Raw genomic sequence first — 20920 nt, 5'->3', positions numbered from 1 at the left:
CTCCTTAGTTCCTGTGCTTTTCTTCCTCCTGTCCTGGGAATTCTGCCCACACTCCCGGCTGCCTGTGTAAATGGTAACCAGATTGGGGCTGTCAACGTTCATATGATTTTTGTTTGATCTCCCTCATGCAACGATAGGGAATCATGTGTAGCCTACCAGTGAATATTAACTAGCTATATGAAATATTACAGGAAAATCAGTCGGCAAGAACTAATTGCCAGGAAAACCAAATGATCGTCATGTGATTTGTGTTTGATCTCAATCGGCCATTGACTGGGAAAAGTTTACGAGCGAACTGTTAATGAACTGTACACAGAAAATCAGTCAACAAGAACCAGTAGAATCAAAGACAAGAAAGTGAGACAGAATCTGATAAACATCCAAAAGGGCTAATAAATGAAGTTTTGTGTGGAAAAATACATAAAGAAACCAGGGAAACTAAAGTGACTTTCAAATATGAATTTGGTTTGATATCGCAAGGAATCATGATCATAATGGATATACAAATTTTACTGTAAAAGAAAAATAAGTCCGAAAGAACAATACCAAAGAAAGAAAGACAATACGGTGATATAAAATCAGATAAACCCCAAAATTTGTATCATTTTTCATATCCGGGGCTAATAAATGAAGGTTTTTGTTTTTCTAGAAATACACAAATCTTAATTAAATCTGCCAAAATATTATAGTTTAAGGAAAGTCAGTCAATAAAACTAAATGTCAAGAAAGCCTGAAAGCCAGAGTGATTTGTGTGATATCGCAGGGAATTGTGGTTAACGTTAATGAGCTATAACATTTTACTGTAAAAGGAAAATCAGTCAGAAAGCAAGAAAAGAAATCACACGTGATCTAAAAATGTGCTTTGCGTGGTAAATTATCTGTTTAAGTCCAAAACAACCCCTAACTGTATTCGAAAGTCATGCGCAATTTCACTTTTTACGGAACATGCAAATACAATTAAGTTGATAAGTTCTGTTTAATAAAATAAATTTGGAAGATTTTTTTGAAGTGTGATGTAGGTGAGTTGTAAAAGTGCACATGGGTGCGAGCAGCTGGAATCAATAAATCATCTGACTGATGCTTTGAATTGGATCTGATCAGGATAATCGTTTGGCTGTTGATACGGAGCGCAGCTCGCGCGCTGTGTTAAGGACCGCCTCGCGGGCGACGGGACACTGGCCAATATTATCCAAAAGTCAAGGAAATCTTTCTGCCGCGAGAGTTTCCACGCGTGAAAATGATCCAGGAGGTGGAATAATCCAGCGAGATACGAGGGCACGAGAGAAAAACAAAGAAAGGAAGCGCGAGGGAGGGAGATCGCTGGTGATGATGATGGTGGTGGCCTAGAAACATCAGGAGTTAGCCTATTCCTCGTTCTGCTCGACTGGATCGTAAGACGATGGGGGATTTTACGCATTGCAAAGAAAAAGGGCTCGCTTTCCTCCTCCGCGCACCCCGACATTGCTTTTGACTTGTGTTTTCACGCGAGGATGCGTTGAATGCGAACTCGTGGCAGTCCGCCGCTGGAAAGTCACTCACTCACTCTCACTCACTCACGCACGTGAATAGGAACAGCGGCTCTGCGCATTAATGCGTGTGTGCGCGAGCGCGTACGCGTGCTCTCCCGTGACCGATGGCACTGGAATCCGTGCGCAACGGCTATGTGCGCACTTGTGTCACTCCCGTGGAGCAGGACTGCTGGCACTCGTGTTTGCGGAGCCGTAGGAGCCTCTCCTCGGCCGTGTGTGTCGCCTCGCTGTCCGTGCTCCTCGCGCTGCTCGCTCATCAGTCCGCGGACTGGGACGCGGAGCGCGCATACGCGCACTCGGGATCTCCGGCGCTGCACTTGGTGACGCTCGTGGAGCTCGTGTGGCAGTTGCTCTCGCCCGTCTTCACGCTCGTGTGTGCCTTCTTCTGGGTGGGTGTGTATCTGCTCCGCTGCGGGGTGCTCATCCGTACGGCCGTGTTCCTGCTCACCGTGTGCCATCTGGGCGAAGCGGCGGCGCAGTCTCTGCTGGATGCGCATCAGCTCTACTCGTTCACGGCCACCGCGCTGGTGCTGCTCGCCTGCCTGGCCAGCGGGGCGCTCATGGTGGTGCGCCTGGGTCAGGGCATCTCCGTGCTCCTCTTCATCAGCATCATCAGGACCGTGTCGCTGCTGTCGCTGCAGAAGGTGCGCGCCAGTTGGAGACCCTACCTGGCGTACCTGCTCGGGGTGCTGGGGGTCCTGCTGGCGAGGTATGCGGACAGACTTCTGCCGGAGCAGGGCGCATCACACCGGGAGGGATTGAGGGGAGATATTCCGGTATTTAAGAGGCGCAGGAGGTCCAGCTCCGTAGTCTCGTCAGACATGGCACATCACGGCCAGTCCAGGAGCAAATCTCACAGGAGGACGTCTCTGCCCTGTCTGCAGAGAGACCAGGTACACTTATTGCTGCTGCTTTTGATCATGAATACAGTACGATTCGGAATTAGTACAGTCGTTTCTTTAGAAGTACTTGCGCAGCGGCTTTACTGTATAGCTGCTCATGAATTGAAAGCTCTTATTGTTGTTATTGATCACAGCAACTACAATAGCACCGGAATAATGTCATTTTAGACTGTATGTGACTTCTGAAATTGGAAATTAAGAGGTCGTTTTAACAACACGACTATCTTATTGCTGCTATTGATCATGATAATTATAAAATAAATATTAGGTCACACTTTACCTTAGTGTTTATTTGGATAAATAATAGTAATGCTGATAAACTGCACGCACTTACTGTTGTTGCTGTTGCCTCTTATCATCACATTATGATCATAAAACATCTATAAAAATATAAAGATTCGTTTTTTGGGGGGAGGAATATTTCTGTCGGTTGTGTTTTTCCAGCATTCTTTGTTTGTCCTGACACTTTGGAGCACTTTCACTCCAGCATGCATTAGTTTTCATGTATGGCATCATTTCAGCAGAACCTACAGGAAAAGCTAAGGAGTAGCTAAAGGAGTGAACTTTGACTTCTTGTACACGATTAGGTGTGTTTTTGATTCTTCAGCTGTTATATTTTAGCATGTTTGACCTAAACAAAAATATTACAGAACTAGCGTGCATGTGGACTACAGTGGAGATTTTGTGCTCTACACAAGCAAATTGCAAAAGCATGCAGAAGGTTATTTGATGTGAATGTTTATGCTTGCATCTGTGCATATTTGTGGTATTTTTTTGCTATATACACACAAGTACAGAAGACTGACGATTTGGCTTGTCAACGGGACGTCATTGTATATGGCCAATTGTAAATTTCTTCAGAAAAGAACATAACATTATAGTCACATTATTTCTTTACATTTTTGATCATCAAAGCATTTTTGTATTTTGAGAAAAATATATATGTAATTATTTATATTGTTTAATTATTTTATATATAGTTATTACATATACATTTATTATATTAAATAAAACAATTTTTCCAATATAGACTGCATTGTAAGAATAAAGTCTACTATACACTAATAATGCCTAGACTGATGATTGGCAAAGTGCACAAAATATTTAGCTAAAAAATTTATAAAGATATCTCAAAGTCTAATTAAATATCTAATTGGCTATCGTTACGCATGGTGTTGAAACTAAACTGTTAAATCAAGTTTAAGAATTACTGCAGTGTGATTCCTTGAACTCACTGTAAATATTGTATTCACACTTGCCCGTCTTTTTGTCCTGTTTACTGCTCATGCATGTGAAAATATGCAGTAAGATAAGCTGCCATTTAACGTTTTGCATTAAATCCTATAGTGAATGTAAATGGAGATGAATTGATTTTTTTAATGAATTTAATTTGAAGGTCTCTAAGCAGTTTGAGCTTTGCTGGGACGTTTACTGTTTTCACAGAGAAGTTGCTGCTTTTGGTCCGCGAGTAATTAGTTTGCACCCTCTAGCGGCCGCATCATTAATGTATTTGCAATGGGAACCTTAAAAGGAAGAACATTTGTGACGAATCAATACATTGTCGTTGCAATACTTCTGGCGTATTTGCTTTGAGTGTGAAATGGGAAAAGAACACAGACCCCTGAGTGTGTTTTCCATGTTCTGTATAACACACACACACCTGGTGCACATGTGTGATGTCTGCAGTGATATTAGTTGGTATAAAGGTTTATGTGTAGTTGTTTTATCTGTGTGGTCTGGCTGTGTAAACATACCACTGTGTGACCCCTGCACCGTTCACGTCTGCTCCGACAATAACCTGTGTGTCTCAATAGGCCACACAGAACAGCTCGAGTGCATACATGAAGACGTCGCTCTTCAGAGCTTAAGTGTGGATCAAAGTCTGCTCCACGTGTTTTGTTGGTCTGAAAACGGTTCTGGTACAGGGTTTGCACGTGATCATGTATTGATGATGTATAATTTGCACGCTCCTGTCACCTAACGCGTTTCTCACAACTGCTCGTGTCTTTATAAATCCCATTCTCGTAATGCATCTGCAGGCAAATGCCAGTTTGTGAAGTTTTCTTGGTAAATCCAAAGGGACAAACACAGTGAAACATGCGTCCTCTCCTCCTGAGTCATAACCGAGCTACACGATGACAGTTCAGAACAGCTCACATTTAATAAGTGTTTATGTATCGCAAAGCACCAAGGTCATCATGAGTTTGATTCCCAAGAAAATGCATGAATTTATCAAATGCAACATAAGTCACTTTCGATTAAAAAACAATCGGTTACACTTGATTTCGATAGTCTTTAGACCTCCTACATGCAACTACATGTCAACTAACTCTCATTAGAGTATTACTAGACTGTTAGGGTTAGTGTAATTTGACATTTACTTGCAAAGTAGTCAATAAAACGTCGGTTGAAGAGGATCAAAATAAAGTGTTCGCGGATATTAAGCAGACAGTCTACTAATACTCTAATGACTGCTAGCTGACATGTAGTTGCAAAGGTACTTATAGTTAGTAGAAGTCCACTTTACTAACTGTCAAATTTGTATAAAAAGCACATTTATTCATTTAGCTTGAGCTTTTATTCCCTGGAAATCGAACCCATGAGTTTGGCGTTGCAAGCATTCTACTATTTGAGCTACAGAACAGCCAAATGTAAAAAAACAAAAAACAATTGAGAACCAAAAGTACTATGCAATCTCTCATTCGTGCCGAGCATCCAGTAAATGTTTAATTTGGGGTGGTTGGTTATCGGCTCTTATCACCCATGCTGCCCAGCGAGGTAAACAGGAAGTGATGTCAGAGTCGCTGTGACCATTATCCCTCTCAGAAGAGCACATGCCCTGGGCGCTTTCAGTGACTTAAAATCATTCCCGTTATGAACATCGCTGTGTGAAGTGAGTTACGTAACGCTCTTCAAATGGACTGAGAACAGGACTGAAATGCTGAATTAGTCTTCCTTCTTCACTCACTTGTCTCTGTTGTGGCCTTTCTATAGACTTGACTAACCTTATGTGTTCATTGAAACATGCAGTTTTGGACCTTACAGTTGAAACTATTACTTGTAGTTAACTAGTGCTCTAGATGACCGTACCTCATTTAAAAGATAATGTGTCTCATCTTGAGTGTTTCTGGGTGGTAAACTGAACCGTACCTCACTGCATTCTCCTGCGTTTAAGCACAGGTCTCCAGAGGACAGTGTTCGTGGAAAACCCCCGTTTAATGACACGAGCAGTCGTTTCAACTCAAACACCTCACCGCATGGAGTCTTTAGAAGCCTTTAGTGGGTCACTGAGTTGCGATTAGCCCAGCGCTGCCTGGAAAAGCTGTTCGCCGTGAGCCCGAGCCTCAGAGCAGAGAGTATTTAAATCTTCTCTTAAAGGGGAAGTGTGTTTTAAATGTTAAAATACTTTCACCTGTCCCAGTTTAATGTGCACAGATAAGTATAATCAAGGTTCAATGCTAAAACAAGCTGTTTTGCTAATGCTAAATACTAAAACAAGCTGTGTGAATTTAAAGATTTAGAATTTTTGTTCTCGCAATTTCAACATTTTTAAATCTGTCAAAGCAGGGATTCAGCACATGTCTCACTAGCATGTTGACTACAATCTGGGGTGTTTTATGGCAGACTTGACTATGAAAGTGTGCATTAGGTTCCATTTGTAGGTTGACGTCTGAATGAATGTAAACACTGGCTCTGTAGCGCTTCAGAAACATTGCTCTGTTTGTTTGAGTGGCCCAACACGTCATCTTTAGGCATGTCGGGTGAAGAAATAATCATTTGCAACCCATTTTTTTACTTCAGTAAAATGGTATTTTGGAGTAAAGCAGAATATTCAGTGAGGAAAAAAATGTATGTAGTGAAGAGATCAGTCCAAAATACCATTTTACTAAAGTAAAATGGGTTGCAAAATACCCTTTTCACAGAATGTAATGACACATTTCCATTTTCAGTTATTAACATCATACATCTACCTATTTTTTATTTAATTTTTAAATACTTTACTGAAAGTCTTTATGTAGAATGCACTATAAAAGTATTTTAATGCATTAATTATGCCTTGTAATGCACCTTATAAGGCATTGTATATTCTCATGAATAATTGTAACCACAGTTATAATACATTATAATACTTCATTGAACATACTTTTAGAAAGTCTAATGCATTAAAACACAATGACAAACAACCAATTTCAGATGTAACAAGCAATCTGCAAATATCATAATGCATTTTAACTTTGCAGTTAAGTATTTTTAAAATTAGATATAATGCATTATAACGTACATTATGTGTACCTTTATAATGCATTAAACATAAATGCTGTATGCCCCTATTATGCTTTTTCAGATATTTCCTTTCATATAGTGTGTAATAAAGCTGTTTGTGAATGTAAAAGGTTTGCATAGTTTTAAAGATCAAAGTGCAGATGAAAGTTATTGTCTCCAAAAGAAAGAAGTGATTCTGAACTGCTGAAACGAGTCATCAGTAATTCCAGTCTTACTTCCTGTTACTTGCCTATGTAACAATGTAACAATAGTGGTCTTCATTGGCTGCCCACGAACAAAGTCTACTTTGACCCTCAAACACTATATTTGTAGCTGAGGCCTGAGTTTGGTTTGTGATGTTCATGCCGAGAAGATTCTGTTTTCTGCGCTGCAAAATACAAATTCACCTTGCATCTTTTCTAAAGGATGAGGATTCGCACTGGGATTGATACAGGAAAACCTACAGCATTGTTACTGTTTGTATCACTGTGTATCAAGTGCTGAGGAAGATCTAGAGCTGAAATTCAGATATAGTAATATAGGCATTTAGTTTCCATCACACACTCTCAGCGGTAAACCAATCACAACAGACTGGGTCTTCTGACCAATCAGAACAGAGTAGACCAATCACAACAGACTGGGTCTTCTGACTAATCAGAGCAGAGTAGACCGATCACAACAGACTGGGTCTTCTGACCAATCAGAGCAGAGTAGACCGATCACAACAGACTGTGTCATCTGACCAATCAGAGCAGAGTAGACCAATCACAACAGACTGGGTCTTCTGACCAATCAGAGCAGAGTAGACCAATCACAACAGACTGGGTCTTCTGACCAATCAGAGCAGAGTAGACCAATCACAACAGACTGGGCCATCTGACCAATGAGAAGAGAGGAAGCTCTCAGAAAGGCGGGGTTTAGAGAGACTGAATCTTTGATCGAAGGGTTTCAGACGCTGTGAGAAAAGAGCTGATGCAGCAATGTATATTACGAGATAATTAAAGTGTTTTTTGACCTTGGATGCACATAAACCTATTGTAGGAGACTCTTAAACAAAATTAGGAACCTGTAAGATAAGGGGCAGTTTAAGTAAAGTGTTAACATGTTTTCTTGGCATTGAATGACAGAAAACTGGTTAATTCTGCTGTGTTAGTGTTTCATATTCAACGGCTAAGGATGTGACGGCAAAATCTTTCTCTCTTCTGACCAACATAATAATTCTCTTGATTCCATTATCATGAAAATTATCATGGATTTTTTATCCAGCTGTTACGACTTCCACTTCTGAGAACCCCCGGAAATGTGCAAAAATATGCAGTGAATGCATTTGAGAAAGTACAAAAGGTCAATCAAAGTGACTTAAAAAGAGAAAGAGTTTGACGCTTTTGTCACATCTCTTCTCCAGATGATTAAATGAAAGGTCCTCCCCTCTTGTTGTTCCTCCCCAGAACTAGAAAAACAGTGGCATTTTTAGTGGCCTGAGAAATTAAGATGTTTCTGTTTCTTTTGTGATGGAGGAGAGGATAATGTATTAGATTTCTGGAGGAGAAGAAAAGGGTGTGCGAGTAGCTATTTGAGGGATGACGCAAATGGAGATCCATAGAGACCTGGAGTATGTTTCTGTGCCATGGGCCTTTTTTTCTCTTCCTTTTTTTTTTCTTTTTTTTTTGTGTGTTAAGAGGTCCTTTTCCCAGCCTGGTGGAGATATGAGGTTAGTAGGTGGGACTTTTCTGTCTGCCAGGATTGATAATAAACCTCAGCTCAATGAGATCTGAAAAAAGCAGCCGATGTGCCCTGAAGGTAATGGTTTCCTGTCTGAAGTGGACCGTGCTTCATTCCTCGCGGTTCTGCCCTTACCTGCAGTAGCTGAGAGATTTTTAATCTACACCAGAGCTCTCGACACGCTGAGGGTTGTTTTCCTTCCTGCAGTCTACGGTTCTTCGCTCGCTCTCACTGTAATTGGTCTGGTCTGCGTCGCTGCGGCAGACAGAGGGATCTTTGACGTCGACTCGCTGTATTTTGCTTGTAAGAGGCCTCGCGTCCAGTCGGACCGTGCCAGGCCTGGAATGTGTAGCCTCAGCTGTCTTGCCTGAGCCGGCGGCTGCCAAAAACCTCATCCATTTTAAAAATGCTAGCAGTTTGACTCTTTCCAAACAACCTAGAAGGAACTGGACAAGCAGGTTTGCTTACAGAGGACTATCTGAACCAGGTGCGCTAACTGACGGAGCAAAGAGAACCAAATGACATTAGCTGTTCTACATGTGTCAATCTAAAAAGTGAACTGGAGAAACCTCCAGCTGCTGTAAAAGCGCGTCTTGAGAATAAAGGCTGTTCAAAGGCTTCTGGAAATGTAAAAAGCATTAAAGATTTGGAGACGAAGTGCGCTTCTATGAGATGCCCAGAAGTGAGGCCGCCTCAGTAAGAGATGGTTGCACTTCACGTCTTTGCAGACTAGGACTGTGCTCTGAATATATTTCCCCTTATTTTGCTGGTGATTATAAAATCAAAGCATCGTTATGACGTCTAAACATGGCAAAAATGGCATCACATCATCAGCTGAATCAAACTGAGAATCAAAGTTTCAGTGAATCAGTTCAGAATTTTGATTCAGTGATTTGAACCACAATTTTTTATACTAATTAGAATTCCTAATTAGCTGATCCAGTTAACTAATTAAAGATTTTACATCTATTTAACATGGTTAATGTTTTCTTTTAAACATTTAAAAGAAAATACCTCAATAATTAGTTAGGACGAAAAAATATTTTTTTATTATTAATACTAGTCTTTCAGTGAATTGATTCAAAATGATGATTCAATGATTTGTTTGCATCAGCCCTACATTTTTTCTGTTTCACTCGGATAAATGTCACAACAAGGAAGAAAATACTATCTCAACTTCTGTTTCATGCTGACTTGAAACGAATACATGTACATAACATATATTAATACACATAAAATATATAAATATTTGGCAATATAAATTGAATTGGGCTGAGTGCACACTCATTAGTGTTTTCTGTTGGTGTGTGTTGCTTGTCACACATATTTGATCTCCCCAGCCGATGGACGGCCTCTGCTGAGAGGGCGCTTGTTATTTTAACCTGTGCTGGCCGGGACCCAGCGCCCCTCTCTCTCCCATATGAGCGGCCCGCCTCAGACAAGGCCTGTCTTGTTAACTCACTCAGTGGCATGTTTTAGTTTCGAAAATATGGATGGCAGATGGTGTAGTGATGGGGGAAGTTTCTGAGTTGAGCCAGTCACTGACAAAAACGCCGTCTGTACATCTGTCTGTTTGTCAGACCGTCTCTCTCACTCGTTCTCGCTAAGGTTTACGCTTTTGAGGGACGGTTTTCTTTTTCTAAGTATATTTGAATTAGGGAAGCATAGTTGCCCTGGAGAGTTTATAGAACATTTGCTCAAAAAGACAAACAAAGTGCTTAAAAATTCATCCTGATTATCGATAATTGGGTTTTTAATTTAATTTTGTGCAATTTATTTATTCAACAATTTTATATTTATTTTAAATGAATTTATTTTATTATAATATGTATAATTGCATTTATAATTTTTAAATATGTATTCAATTATTTACTTGTTTATTTGAAATATATATGAGAATGAGGCTTTTCAAATTAATTGACCCGTTTAGTTAATAAATCAATTATTATAATTAATTCCTTTGAATTCCTTTCAGTTTAATAAATTAACAGCCCTAATTTCCTTTTATGGAAATTGGCGCATTTAATTTAACTCAATTATTTTCATAAGACTATTTACATAAATTTATTCTGCTCATGTTTCACAAATATGATCATAATATTTTAGCAATTTTCTGTTGTCTTTCTACAAAAAAAAATCAGTCATGCTGTTTGAGCAAAGATTAGCTTGAAAAAATTCAGTGGTATCCTGTAGCATGAATTTATGACAATAATTAAACATGAAATAACCGTGTCCGTATTTGTGAGTCTCTGGGAAGCTTCTTAAATCCACCTCATTAATAGTGACTAATATCTTTATCAGTAAGGGTGGGAAACACAATTCTAGAGTTCCCTGTTATCACAGCAAACCCCTCACGTATCCCGAGGGGACTCCTGACGCTAAAGCTTTTTGTGAGGCTTTGATAACAGCCGGCGCTACGTTTACCACCAGCTTCTCCGAGGAAACAATGAAACGGCAGCTGGAAGATTTTAACTTCAGCCAAGAAACACGCAAACTTGCTTAGTTTACATGTTACTGCAGCTTGCACCTTAGCAGCCAATGTGTGTGTGTGTTTGGCCTATCAGATAATTGCGTGCGCAATTGTGACCGTTGCAGCTGGAAGTGTTTTCGGCCGCTTGTTAGCCGGGTTAAGCGTGTAACTGGCCTAATAACATGAAGCCACACAGTCAAAGTTTTACCGTCAGAGCTTGCGTGAGAATCCGCCGCTGCTTTACGTCAGGAGTTGACAGGTACCGTGAGAACGCATATGCCCACCACTGCTAGATCTGACTCTCTGACGACTGACCGGTAAAAACACTGTGCTCAGATCTGTTGATCTGATGGGGAAGGTACTCGAAAGTCAGCATGAAATGAAAACTTGCCCTATTTTCCTGTTCAAAATGCATCTTATCATTAACAATTCATCCGTGCATTTTAATTAGTAAAAAATTGATCGGGTAATTTGAGCGCAACCCTGTTAGTTTCCGCCCAGCAGTTTTGAATCACAGAAAGTTTAAGGTTTAGCTTATAAACTAAACTGTATTTTTTCATACTAATGTATTTGGCTTTATAGCTATTTGTGGCTCGCCAGTTTTGCTTATACTAAGTGATGTTTAGGAATATATTGAAAGACCATCGTACAAATGATTCTGTTTGTTTAACGTTTCTCCTAAGGCTTGTTTCTACTTGACATTTAACAGATAGTAAAGATATATCTACTAAACACTGAAGACATTATAGCAGAAACAAAGACAATGTTGTTTTTATGTTCAATAAGTGCCATGCTTTAAAATGTTAAGCACACTTAGCGTTTGTTTATGTATGTGCGTGTGCAGATATGCACAGAATTGTTTTGTGGACTCACATGGATAAAGCCATTTATGTGTTTGCTTAGTTTGCTGTCATGCTGCTTTAACAATTTCATTGGAGGCGATTAAAAATTATAGGGATTTTTATGCTACATCTCTTCCTGTTCTTCTCACTGGGAGGGAGAAAAGGAAAAAGCAAGAGAGAGGGTAGGATAAAGAGAGAAAGAGGGCATGCTTCCTTCACAGATGTGATCCATCTGTACAGGACCTGAAAGAAACACTCATGCAGTTCTTTTAGCAGAATAAGCATTGAGAATCGGACATGTCTGGCCCATTGACAAAACCTGTTCAGGAATGATTGCTCCATAGAAATTTCCCGAATGCACAGTGGAACCAGTGAGCATATTCACTTATGGAAATGTAGGCATGTCTACTGAATGATTATTAATGTACCGTGGTATTTACAGGTTCCAAAAGAGAAGGTTTCATTTTTGGTTGCCCAAAGAACCTTTCAGTGAAACTTCATTTTATTAAGAATACTTAAGTAAAGTTCGAGTATATTTTCAAGTATACTTTATGTAGTAAGTAAACTAATATCAGTGCATTTTGCAGAACTGATTTTCCAGTGAGCAGAGCTGCCAACTCTCACGCGTTCACCGTGAGACTCACGCGATTGACACGTTTCACACGCTCTCACGCCACACATCATTTTCTCACGCACAGAAAAACCGACAGACTAGACAGAGCCGGTTACTTATGATCAGTGTTGGGAACGTTACTTTAAAAAAGTAATTAGTTATAGTTACTCACTACTTGTTCCAAAAAGTAACTGAGTTAGTAACTGAATTACTATAAAATAAAAGTAACTCATTACCAGGGAAAGTAACTATTTGCGTTACTGTAAAAAAAAAAAGTTGCTATATGTCAAAGAATTTGGATTTTTTTTTAGCAGTTTTCACAAGTCAGTTGAAATGAGTAGAACAGACAGGTGTTTGTACATAACTTTCGATATTTATTGCATGTCGACAGACAACAAGAGGTTATCCTGCACTTCAAGCATTATCTTTGTAAGAAAAGTAAACAGTTACACAATTAGTTCATTAATTAAATTAATAAAAAGACAAAAAGACCTTGAGATATGTTTGGTAATTGTACCTGAATGAATTGAAAATTAATTTGCTACATTTCAGATTAATAACGTTATATTTGTTTTCCTTAAAATTTTAATTAGCAGTAACTTAAACACTTTGCAGTTTGAATATCCATAAACAAAATTACGGAGTATGTTTTTATGTTTCCACTGTTCGATCGCGTCCGCACCTCACACACACACACACACACGCACGCACGCACGCACTCACACAAATGTAAACACTTTGCGCCTTTTCGATCGCGCCCGCACCTCTCTGGGCCCTATCTTGCACCCAGCGCAATTGACTTTGTACACCGACGCATGTTTCATTCCTATTTTGCACCCGCGCAAAGCGGACTTTTCCCTCCACAGACGCACGTCGCTAAACTAGGGAATGAACTTGCGCTCCCTGGGCGGTTCAGCGCAAAAAGGGAGGCGTGTTCCGGCGCAAACGTTCCTTCATGCTATTTTGCAGGTTTAGAAAACAATTGCGCCACTAACCAGGAAAAAATAGTTTAAAGTCAGTGGCGCGTTGCGCATGTTATTCATATGCTATTTTAAGGGCGCATGCTTGGCCATAATCAATGTAGCGTGTGCTCAACGCGCATACACTTTAATTCTCTCATCTACACAGAAGCAGCAGTTTTCATTTTTGCAAATCATATATTATTACGATAGCAGGGCTGCCAACTCTCACGCATTGAGCGTGAGACTCACGCAATTGACACTTTTCACACGCTCTCACGCCACACATCCATTTTCTCACGCACAGAAAAATTGCGGAGCAAAGAGGTACTTTTAACATTAAACTAATTCTCAGCTCTTAGATTCCGTCAATTTTATTACGAAATTCAGACAAAAATACGTTTGGCGCTTGTAAATGTGACGTGACAGATCGCTGAGCGCCTCAGTTCAAGTGCACGTGAACCGATCATCTGTTACTTTTTTATTTAAAGACGCAGTACAACTTACCGAAAGTATATACATAATATCGACCAATTAGTGTTTTTCAACCACGGAAAGAGGTCAATATATAATAGCAAGTCTATGTATAAGTCACATAACGTTACATTTACCTTAGGAAAGGCATAGCATAACCATAGCATGTTAATTGAATAGAAAAAATAGCTAGAGAGGAGATTTTGCTGAGCATTATATTACATATTTATTATATTTTTACTTATGTCATTAAATAGTTGTTATTATAACAAAAACTGCATTATATTTAATTTCATTTGATATTTTTAACCTTTAATAATACCAGCAGATTGGGCCCTCTATGTTTACAGCATTAGGTGAGATTATTTTTTTAAATAAAATTTAAAATAAACATGTATCCAAATTAGTCAATATTGAATCAAAATCGGAATAAAATCACAAGAATGGAATTGAAATCTTGTCATTTTTGTCAAGCAACAATAAAAACTGTATCCTACGAGTCATTGTACAATGTAAACATTGTAACATGTTGTCACTAAACTTAATAAAATTCTATTTAGTTACCAAATGTTGACAGTCACAATTACACTTATTGTGATGCAATATTTGTTTTTACCCCCCCCCCCCCCCCAAAAATCTCACTCCAAGCTAAACTCAAAAGTTGGCAGCCCTGCGATAGATAGATAGATAGATAGATAGATAGATAGATAGATAGATAGATAGATAGACAATTTATTATAAAAGCATACATCTAGCTTACACATTTACCCAAATTATCATACGCCTTTTTAACCGAAGTTAATTTGGGTGGGTTTCTCCATCCCCAACGTCCCTGAGGAGAGCGTTGCTCTCCTTGGCTGTGAACCGCTCCTGGCGCGCGCCTGGCAAATCCGCCGTTATAATAGGAATCCGCTTTAGAACAAACGCGTCTGCTCTTAAAGGGAATGTGAGATGTCGCTCTGATTGGTTTATTTCACGATACGCCCAAACCACACCTATGAATAATGAAGCTACTTCAGACCAACCCATTTTAGATTTGCGCCGGGCGCAAGAGTCATTTATCCCGCCGGGAAAATAGCAACAGCGCCCAAGACCCGCCCACAAAGTTACTTGCGCTTTGCGCTTTGACACTTGCGTTTCAGATCGTTAAAATAGGGCCCTCTCTCTCTGTGGCGCGTGTGCTGGCATGTGTGTAAAAACACTGGCTCTGATTGGCTACCATGAAACACATGACTCTGCCTTAGCCAATCATAATCGCTTAACTCGTTATTAACCCACCTCCTCACTAGCTGTGCGAGCCAGGGGTGCGTTCGGATTACACAGTTTATTCAATCAATGCATGGTAACGCAACGACTTTAAAGTCCAGTAATGTTAACGGCGTTGTAATGACGGGAAAAGTAATTAGTTAGATTACCCCGTTACTGAAAAAATAACGTCGTTCCAAACACTGCTTATGATATAAAAAAGCTCTCAGATTCTGTCAATTTTATTACGAAATTCAAACAATAAATACCGTTTTGGCGCTTGTAAATGTGATGTGACAGATCCCTAGCGGCACGTGAACCGATCATCTCTACTAGCTAATAGTACAGTAAATAAACACGAATGAACAATGTTGAAAGATACAGTACAACTTACCGAAATGTATATTCCTCATACATAATATCGATCAATCAGTGTTTTTCATCCGCAGCAAGGGGTCAATAAAACAGCTGAAGAACTATTATGTCACATAACATTTACCTCAGGAAAGCCATTTAATGACCATAATATGGGCTATATCAGGTTAGTTGGCTAGAAAAAAAGAGCTATAGAGAGTATTTAGATAAACGTGTACTATATTACATATTTATTATGTTTTAACATATCATTAAATAAAGTTGTTATTATAATAAAAAACGCATTATATGCTATATAGCTATGAATGAGCCTAGGTTGGAATTGGTATTTGTGGGTAATTTAAAGTGATGCATGAGGAGTGTGTGTGTGCGTGCGTGCGTGTGTGTGAGAGAGATGCTTTGCTAAAGCACTGTGTGATCTGAAGCAGTGTGAAACGGTGTGCTGCAGGCGTTTGACCTGACGAAAGTGACCCCAAACAGCAAGAGCTTCCTTGCGTTCCTTTGTGTGTGACGCCTACAGAGACGGGAATGTTCATTTCAGTGATTCATGTCAAATCTGGAGTGTTTATCCTGATCCTGAAAGCCAAAAGTGTGAACTAGTTCTGTGCTTGATCTTAGCTTGGTACAGTCTTGGTTCTACCGTGCAAGTTTAATACTTGGGTTTAGATGTTAGTTAAGCATATAAACAACCTTTAGCGAGAGTAATACTGTTGTTTGACTGGAGAGACTGTGATTTTTATATGTTTTAAGAGTTAGAAAGGATCAAGTGACACTGAAGACTGGAGTAATGATGCTGAAAATTCAGCTTTGATCACAGGAATAAATGACATGTTAAAATAGATTCATCAGAAAACAGGTTTAAATTGTAATAATATTTCACAAGTTTTTACTGTATTTTTTTTTCAAAACCATGAAAAAAATCGTACCAACCCCAAACTTTTGAACGGTAGTGTAGCAAACAGCACTAATTCATACTTCAGCCTTTAATCAATTTGTTCGATTTGATCTCTAGTCACCATGATTCTCCTCATTCTACCGTACACAACATCGTCAGTTTGCCGTTATGCAACATTAAAGTCAGACCAGATGAGTTGCGTCCCATTGGCGATGCCCGGCTGGCACACGGATGACATCTGTCACCTCCACCGTGGACCTCATCTGCCGTCCTGCACTTACGTCTCGCCGTTACATAACGAGACGCTTCTGCAGTGAAGGAGGTTGACCTATTGGATAAGGGTCAGTTCTGTGAGACCGATTGACTAAATGCTAAAGTCAATCGTACCAACAGAAAGACTGTCCTCGTCTGTCCTGCATTAAACCACCCAGATAGACCTACACTGACCCAATCCCTGCTTTAATCATGTGCATTTATATAACACTGGCCATTGTTTTTCATCATCTTTAATGACATTTCAGATCTCTTATTTTATCTTCAGAGCTCAATGTTATCAGTTCATTGCACAAATGAATATATGATCCATTTCAATCCAAAGAAATTTGCAATCAAATGATGCATTGCTAGCTACATTAATAGTTTGTTTAATAAAGTCACAGCGACCCATCTTCAAATGAAAACAAACACAAGCTTTATTTTATCTTTCCTCTTATTAGTTTGCGGATGTTATACAAACACACTAGCATTTGGGGTCAGTACATTTATTTATTTATTTGTTTGTTTGTTTTCAGCAAGTATGCATTAAATTTATCAAAAGTGACAGTAAAGACATTTATCCCCAGTTTCACAGACAAGACTTAAGCTAGTCCCAGACTAAATTGCATGTTTGAGCTGTTTCAACTGAGAGAAACTAGCACATCTTAAAATATGTCAGTGCAATTGTTTTGTCTCAAGATGCACACCACTAATGTTTTATTTCATAGACACTTTTATAAAAGTTACTTAAAAGTCCTAACTGAACTAAGGCCTAATCCTGGCTTAATCTAAGCTCTGTCTGTGAAACCGGGCCTTAGAATGTTACAAAAAGTTTCTATTCATCAAAAAATCCTGGAAAAAAACATTTTAAAATCTATTTACATAGAAAACAGTTATTTTAAATTGTGATCTTTTTTCACAATATTAATGTTTTACTGTGTTTTTGGTCAAGCATGGCAGCCTTTGTGAGCATAAGAGACTTCTTTCAAAAATGAGAAGATAGTGGTCAAATTACATTTCATTAAAATCACCTGTCAAGTTTATAACATATATCACATCAGCATATGAGAGTCAGATTGGACGACCACAGGGACTCGTCTCAAGACAATTTCATTTTCTGTTTCAAATTTCATTTTCGAAGTTCATCAATTGCCAAAATTGTGAAAAAAGATCAGTCAAGAATAGAAAATTATTGAAAATATTAAAATCACGAATGTCAGAATCAGAATGTGTAGTTAGTGCATAAAAAATGTCCGTCAAAACCAACACGTTGAATGATGTTCACTAACCTTTAGCATGCGGTGTGACGTATTTCACCGAGTTCCCTGATTATTTCGATTCAGTTTCAGCGAGTGAAGAACAAATTTATACTCACTTGCGTTATGTATTATGTACGTTATCGTCTCTGACAGACAGCATGTTGAAGCCGCGATGACCAAGTTTTTCAGGGAATGCTAAACTCGCTGGACCTCTGCTTCTCGTAATCACTGCCATGTATCATGCACGTTATTTTCTGACAGACGTCAATGTCGTGATATTGGATATTGGTGAAAACAGATGGACTGTAAGGTAATTATTATTCATTTCTTTGCCTGCAAGTATTCAGTGAAGTGACTGATGCCCGTGAGTGTGTTACGTCGATGTTTTTAGGTCTAATATTCCTACCGACAGCCAGCCTTAGTTTTTGACAGACGTGATAACCCGCGTGAGGGATGAGCTATGTTCGATTTTTGGGGAAGTTTATTTCGTGGCTTAAATAAATGACATGTTACTCTGAGACTGACATGTTTGGTTAGGGTTATTAAATTAAACAAAAGGACAGGAAGATTCTGAAAGCTTCTTGCATCATTTATCTAAGTCAAGCATCACTATTAATAGTGCTTACACTTTTGGTTTGTGATTTGAATAAACCCCTAAAACGAAGTATTCAACTTTGACGTGTATCTGCGCTGCACTGCTTGTGCCCCAAACATGAATGATTCCTCAAATCCTCTGTCTTCATTTTCACATGATACTAGTCTCACCGTCAGTCACTCTCCATCTCGTCCTCGGAGGTTTAAACCCGGCTGTCTCTCGACCCCAACCTGTGAAGCAGCACATCTGACATTTCAAACAAACCAGGCAGGCCGTGCGGCAGACGGCTTTGTCAAATAAACAGAGCAGAGCCTGTTGGCGCTGGTTTGCGGGCTGAGCTGGAGAGCTTCTCTCAGGGTTTGGGCTGTTGATGAACAGATGTGTCCAGGTGTTCTCGCTCTCCGGCCCGCCGCTAATGGCTGTCACGAGACTCTGTGCAAGCATTGTCCCTGATCACAAGGGCTAATGGATTCGTCTCTGGTGTGTGTGAAGAGCATATGTGGCTGTTATAGGCTACGTTCAGAATAGCTCTTTTTGCACTTTAAAGTGTGTATACTATTCAGTTTCTTTATGCATTGCATTTTCTCTATGACCTGTTTTATTTACTAAAATGTGCTTTATATAAAAGATCAGCGTGCTCAACTTGACCTTTCATTTCCATGTGACTATGGTCTGAAAGTAATGTCAACCAGCATTGATTTCCTTTTATTCCTTTCCATTTATTTTATTTTGATATTCATTTCTTAGGTTAATTTGCTGAGTTAAGCATGCAAACACTTCTATAAAGTCATAAACTTTTCTGTTTTTAGTTACACTGTTGTCTTCACACTGCAAAAATTCTTAAATCAAGATTATTTGAGATGCAAACTGACATAAAATATTAAGTCTTGTTTTCCGTGTAAAAAAGAGTTTATGCTTAAAACTAGAAAAAATATCTGCTAATGAGGTCAGAAAAATAAACCCAATTCAAAGGGAAAACAAGTTGGATAGATTTAGATAGATTAACTTCAGAAAGCAAGACTTAATATCTAATGCCATTAGTTCATAAGCACATGTATCTTAATATGTGACCCTGGACCACAAAACCAGTCACATGTCGCACGGGTATATTTGTGGCAATAGCCAACAATACATTGTATGGGTCAAAATTACAGATTTTTCTTTTATGCCAAAAATCATTAGGATATTAAGTAAAGATCATGTTCCATGTAGATATTTTGTAAATTTCCTACCGTAAATATATAACATTTTTATTATTGTGAGTGAATGAAGCACAATCGCCAACATAAATGCACAACTTTAAAGGAGATTTTCTCAATGTTTTTTTTTGCACCCTCAGATTCCAGATTTACAATAGTTGTATATTGGCCAAATATTGTCCTATCCTAACAAACCATACATCAATTGAAAGCTTGTTTATTCAGCTTTCAAATGATGTATACATCTCAATTAAAAAAAAAGACCCTTAAGAGTCCAGGGTCACATTTGAGAGTGTTTAGATATTTGTACTTAAAAACATGCCAAAATGCCGAGTAAGAACATTATTTTTTGCAGTTTAACATCATTGGCTAAATGTTGATTTTGCGCCATTTATGTAGTATAAAACATTCTCACAAGCCATGGAGCTGAATTTTGAGACTCTTTCCAAGTAGTTAGCAAATCACTCTGAATCAAAATGATCTGTTAAGAATCCTTATCCAGTAACCACAAACATCTGGAAAGGTCGTGAAAAAGTCACGGAATTAAGTTGTTCAAATGCGGGAACATTACATATGGCATAGTGTTTCACACACAAGTGGTAAACAAAATATAGTTAAAAAGACAAAATCCTTTTTTTTAATGGCACTGCACTGTAATTAATAAATTAATATTAAATATGAATTGATTGCAGTTAAAAAGAATAATAAATAGTAAACAGAAAAAAAGCATTCAGTATGTGATATTCCATTCTGAACATAGTTGCATAGTAGCGCTCTTTCTTTCTTTCTTTCTTTCTTTGTACTTTCTTGTAATGTTTGTTTTATCCCTTTCTCTCTAATAGAGTAATTGTGTATAAACGCATACATTGGGAAATGGATTTCTCTGGAAGTGCTCATCTGTGTCACAGATGAGAGGGTGCAGTAAGTGTATGACGCTGGTTGGAGCCATTAAAGCGATGCACACACACACACACACACACACACACACACACACCTCTTGAGAGCCCCAGTGGTTCTGTTTGGCAGTGCTGGGATGGTATCATTAGTCGGGCTCTCAGGGTACATGAGGGCCTGTGTTAATGTCAGAATGGGCCGCTGGGCATGATATCCCCATTCACTCTCTGGACTGTCCATTCAGCACTAAGCACTCGCTCTCTTTCTCTCTCATCCACCTCAAAGTCTCTTATTGGATTAGGTTGTTGTGGTAAGGAAGGTATTGGGTGCGTATTTTACTTAGAAACAATTCCCCTTCGTTCTAGGAAATTAACTCTTGTGGCTTGTGTGTTGTTCTTGCTGACACTCATTTTCCCTTTGTTTTTTTTT

At 39.0% G+C, this 20920-nt stretch overlaps 1 protein-coding gene across 4 annotated transcripts in view; it reads left to right on the top strand.

Moving 5' to 3' along the window:
* The first annotated feature begins 477 nt into the window (after positions 1–477).
* Positions 478–20920, top strand: part of pde3a (phosphodiesterase 3A, cGMP-inhibited) — a 91501-nt gene continuing 71058 nt past the window's right edge. For 3 of the 4 annotated variants that reach the window (XM_084111243.1, XM_084111244.1, XM_084111242.1), the window contains exon 1: positions 478–2422. In XM_084111243.1, coding sequence (XP_083967369.1) covers positions 1634–2422 — 789 coding nt within the window. In that variant the 5' untranslated portion in view covers positions 478–1633. The remainder of the gene's footprint in view (positions 2423–20920) is intronic. The other variant, XM_084111245.1, reaches the window with a different exon arrangement.

The sequence above is a fragment of the Abramis brama genome, assembly GCF_963993115.1.
Source record: "Abramis brama genome assembly, chromosome: 4".
Classification (NCBI taxonomy): domain Eukaryota; kingdom Metazoa; phylum Chordata; class Actinopteri; order Cypriniformes; family Leuciscidae; genus Abramis; species Abramis brama.
The sequence above is the reverse complement of the archived record's forward strand: the minus strand, read 5'-3'. Positions and strand labels throughout refer to the sequence as shown.